The following is a 4706-nucleotide window of genomic DNA, read 5'->3' as shown; positions in this document are numbered from 1 at the left end:
TGGGAAGAATCATTATAAGAATCCTGAAAAGCATTTGAGGATTTTGATTAGAATCTTGAGAATATTGTGCTGAGAATCCTTATTTACTTATTTGGCTTTACATCAATTATCTTATAAAACCTCGCCAAAATATTTCGCCAATTCACTCGGTTCATGGCCGCTTCTCTCCATCCTCGACTGTGACCCACGCTCTCCAGGTCCTGGTGCACCTGGTCAATCCACCTAGCTCGCTGCGCCCACGCCTTCTTGTTCCGACTGGATTCGTAGCGAACAATATCTTTACAGGGTTGTTGTTCGACATTCTTGCAACATGTGATAATAAGAATTTCAACCACAAAGCATTGCTGTTCCAAAATTAAAAAAAGGAACTATAGTTACATCTCGAGCATAATGATCGACCTTATCTTTATATTTATGTAGGGTCGATGTACCAATAGCCGCATAGCTAAGAACAAATATTTGTATAAAATCGAAAAATAACACTGGCGTCAATATTTTTACATCATCTGAAAGCTTTTTATCTTGGTTTTGTGGGAAAAATGTGAGAACTACGAAAACTCATATGTTTGTATTCATTATCGCTTGTGCCACTATAGGAATACATGTGCCTATAGTAGCACTATTTCTAATTTCTGTTCCTATAGTAGCACTAGCATCACGGCGTTGGCAAAATACTAATCAAAACCGTACTTTTATATTTTTCCTACACAGTGTGGATCAAAATCTTTCGTTTGATGTAAAAAAAGTTCGTAATTCATCAATTATTTCGCATAATAAAAAATAGTTTCTCTCAGTAGTGCTACTATAGGAACAATAGGTTTACTATAGGTACAATGGAGCTCAAATTTTAAGCAAAACTAATTATTTCGATCATTTTTTGAACAAAACGAAGCTGTGTATCAATGGTACTTAGATAAATAGCTCCTAACCTTCATGTCAAAAATTATTTTGAAAAGATTTATAGCAAAACGGCAGTAAAAAGCCACTAGTGCGACTATAGGGGACTGTCCACTAAGGGAACACCAACAACAAAATAATTGTTATATATAAATTTCAATTCCGGAACCATATACCTGACCTACTGAGCTAAATCCAAAATGGAACAGTATTATATGGTGTTTCACACAATTAGTATTTCCTTATAATGGGCTCCCGATGGTCTTCTTTTGTTCAGTGAATTTAATTCCATATGTCACAATATAGTAATAAACATTAGATTTGGGTTGTTGGTTCAATAATCACTGGTAGAATATTTGGTGTAAACTACATTTCGACCATGGATTTTTCAAGATGCTTCAACCATTTCTTATTTGACATTTGCACCATGTGCCCGGAATGTTCACCGATAATCAAATATTTTTGAATGCATTTGGAGGTGCAACTTTTCCCCTGTGCAAAACCGTTAAAATTTTGAGAACCGCTCTATTGGGCCAGCAGATATGACCAAAAGATTGCAACAAAGTCGTCCACTCCTTTTAAGGGTTAAATACATTTAACTTATATGCAACGTTTTACATTTCAGACCCAAGTGGGAAGCTCCTTCAACGATAACGGTTCGTGGTAAAAGTGAAGTACATTCGTTTCCGTTGCCTGGAAGTGGAACGCTACAAAACTTCATGCTAAAGTTCTAGACGGATACAACGATCTGAACGTAACGGATCCCTTGACCTGGCACCGAGTTGTGGAAAGTTTCAAATTCGGCTATGGTCTTAGAACGAAGGTTGGGGACCCGATCTACCTCACATCGGCCCATGGCTTGTTGACTAATTTATCCAGCCCAAGTTATGCGGAGTATGTACGCAGTCAAATTCATGACAATGAAACTTTTGACAAATACAATCATTACGGAGCGGAATTCGCCAATCCAGAGGATCATGGCACAGCGCATATTTGTGTACTGGCAGCTAATGGAGATGCGGTGTCCGCAACAAGCACTATCAATTATTTGTATATTTAGTGTATTGCTCATAGTTTATCAATGCTAACCTGCGTTTTGCTCATTTTCCAGATTGGGTGCCAAAATTCGTTCCCGATCAACGGGAATAATCCTCAACGACGAAATGGATGATTTTTCGTCACCTGGAACGGTCAATACATACGGTTTGCCTCCATCACCGGCAAATTTCATCGTTCCTGGGAAGCGACCTCTTTCATCAATGACACCCACAATTGTAACGAATAAGGCCGAAGGAGTTCAAATGGTGGTTGGTGGAGCAGGTGGTTCACGCATTACAACGGCCACCGTTACACTTCTTCTCCGGTATCTGTTCTTTGGAGAGGAACTCGAAACGGTAATGAATGCTAGGCGTCTCCATCATCAGTTGGCTCCAATGTGGGTGGACTACGAAGCGGGTTTTGACGAAGCCATTCTGGAGGGATTGCGTAAACGAGGGCACGATGTGCGAGAAAAGACGCCAGATGCTGGTTTTGCTGCAGCGACAGCAATCGCTAAAAATGCACACCACGAGGTGTCCGCAGCCTATGATTCAAGGCGAGGGGGAAGTGTAGAACTAGTTGCGTAGTCCTACGCAGACTGGGTTTCATACGAATAAAATGCAGTTTAAAACACTTTTCTATTACTAATATCACATCCTGGAAAATATTTCTACAATTACCTACCTTTATATCTTGTTGGCTATAGCGTCGCTTCACGTAGCTTGCCGGACGTACTGTAGGACTCCACCGTTGTCGATCTGGGGCAATACTCCTCCAGTTGCCCTGAACGTAAGGTTCCCAGGATTTATTTTACAGTCTTAGTGGTTTTCCACGAAATCGCTGACCACTACTTGGTTCCCCGCTGAATTATATTTCCAAAATTCTTTCTTCCGACACAGGGAAACGGAACTGGTGTAGTTGTTAAAACACACACCTCTTACGCCGAGAACTTGAGATAGAATCCCATCCCCGAGATAGTCATTTAAAACGTAAAAAGTTATAGTGATGACTTCCTTCGGATGGGAAGTAAAGCCGTTAGTCCCGAGACGAACTAGCCTAGGGCTAAAAATCTCGTTCAGCGTTCTAAAGTCTACCGCATTCTATACGTCTGCGTCACACTTCTTCTTGGCATTAACGTCTGTGGCAGAGTCGGCATCTCAGCTCAGCGTTCAAGAGCACTTTTACAGTTATTTACTAAGCCTTAGCCAAAGCTGCCATTTTTGCATTCGTATATCGTCTGACACTGACAGGTCATGGTACTCTCTACTCAGGTACGCCAAGGAAAATTTCAGTACGAAAAGAATCGAGCCCAGAAACCTTCAACATGACGTTGCTTTGTAGCCACGAACGTTACCACTAGGCTAAGGCAGGCCCTAAGCTGGCTACGTAAGCCGCAACACGTCGTTTTACTTCACGAGAAACGTCATTGTCACATGTCACAAATATTCTTAAATAAACAGACTGTTCAATAACTTCACACATGTCTTTAAAACAACTACCTCAGCACCAACACCACCAGGCCCCCTCTATTTCTACCTGCGACCATGTACTTCGTTTTGGTAGAATCAATGGTCAGACCTATCCTCGCTGTCCCCATCTTCAGAAGAACGAAGGCTGCCTCCACTGACCTCGATATCGTCCAAAGCCAATATCGCCGCTGATATTGCCGTTTCTCTGCACACCAGATTTACTCATAGCAATCTCGTGTAAATTCGAATGTGCATCTCTTTGAATCAATCCGTCTAATGTAACAAACGAAGTTGACACCTCGTCTGTTATCCGAACACTTGATTTTTTAAACCAACCAGCGTTGAATGTATCACTGATCACATTGTATCAGCCTAATAAGTTACATCGTAATACCATGTCCAGGCATTACCTACGACAGCTAATATTTTGATACTGCGTACAGCCAGCGTATTCGTGGTCTTCCCCGAAGCCACCGACCTCTACCTGTTTCCCTGCTGAATATTATTTTCGCAATTCTTTCTACCGACATTCGCACTAAGTGACCAGCCCACTGAAGTCTGCCGTATTTTACACGCCTGATAATATTCGCATCTTTGTACACTTGATACAACTCGTAATTCATGCGTTTGTGCCACACACCATTTTCGAGTTTCCTATCGAGTGTAGTCCGCAGCACTTAACGCTCCAAAAAACCCAGAGAGCTTTACGATCGGACTCTTTCAACGTCCACGCTTCGTGCCCGTAGAGAGCCACCGGAAGAATCAATGTTTTATACAGGGCGAATTTTGTTTCCGTTTGCAAGCTGCGGGACCTAAGCTGGTTACGTAGTCCGTAGAAGGCCCTATTCGCAGCCGCATCGCGTCTTTTACTTCGCGGGAAACGTCGTTGTCACAGTCACAAGTGTTATAATGTAAACAAATGTTTCAACAACTTCAAACACATCCCCATCAAACAATACCTCAGCACCTACATCACCATGTCTGACTCTATCTCTACCTGCAACCATGTAGGCGAAGTGGTGGAAAAATGAACAGGGGTGTTAAAATGAACACCGTGCCTTTTACCGAGAAAAAACAAATGTCATTGAATTTTTATCACGCACGGGCGATTTAGAGCATAAATCTGAGTGTTCGGGTTGATACGGAGGTCAATTCAAGTGGAAATATCAACGAAAATTAAGATTTTAGAAACCACGTTTGAAAATTAAATCTGATCTAAATCTAGCTCGGAGGTCGTGAGCAGTTTCAGTGAGATGAATATCGTTATGACATGATGTCATATTTGATACCTTTAGATTTCCT

At 41.6% G+C, this 4706-nt stretch overlaps 1 protein-coding gene across 1 annotated transcript; it reads left to right on the top strand.

Annotated features, from left to right (window-relative positions):
* Positions 1-1499: 1499 nt before the first annotated feature.
* Positions 1500-2583, top strand: LOC110681299 (gamma-glutamyltransferase light chain 1-like; the record flags this gene model as incomplete). Its single annotated transcript, XM_021857058.1, is given in 3 exon segments — positions 1500-1620; positions 1623-1947; positions 2009-2583. Coding segments are annotated over 3 exon segments (960 nt in total), but the record flags the coding sequence as incomplete, so codon positions are not given.
* Between the last annotated feature and the right edge of the window lie 2123 nt (positions 2584-4706).

This window comes from Aedes aegypti, unplaced genomic scaffold (assembly GCF_002204515.2).
Source record: "Aedes aegypti strain LVP_AGWG unplaced genomic scaffold, AaegL5.0 Primary Assembly AGWG_AaegL5_hic_scaff_67_PBJ_arrow, whole genome shotgun sequence".
NCBI classification, from domain to species: domain Eukaryota; kingdom Metazoa; phylum Arthropoda; class Insecta; order Diptera; family Culicidae; genus Aedes; species Aedes aegypti.
Note: the sequence above shows the minus strand (reverse complement) of the source record. Positions and strands in the feature narration are given on the sequence as shown.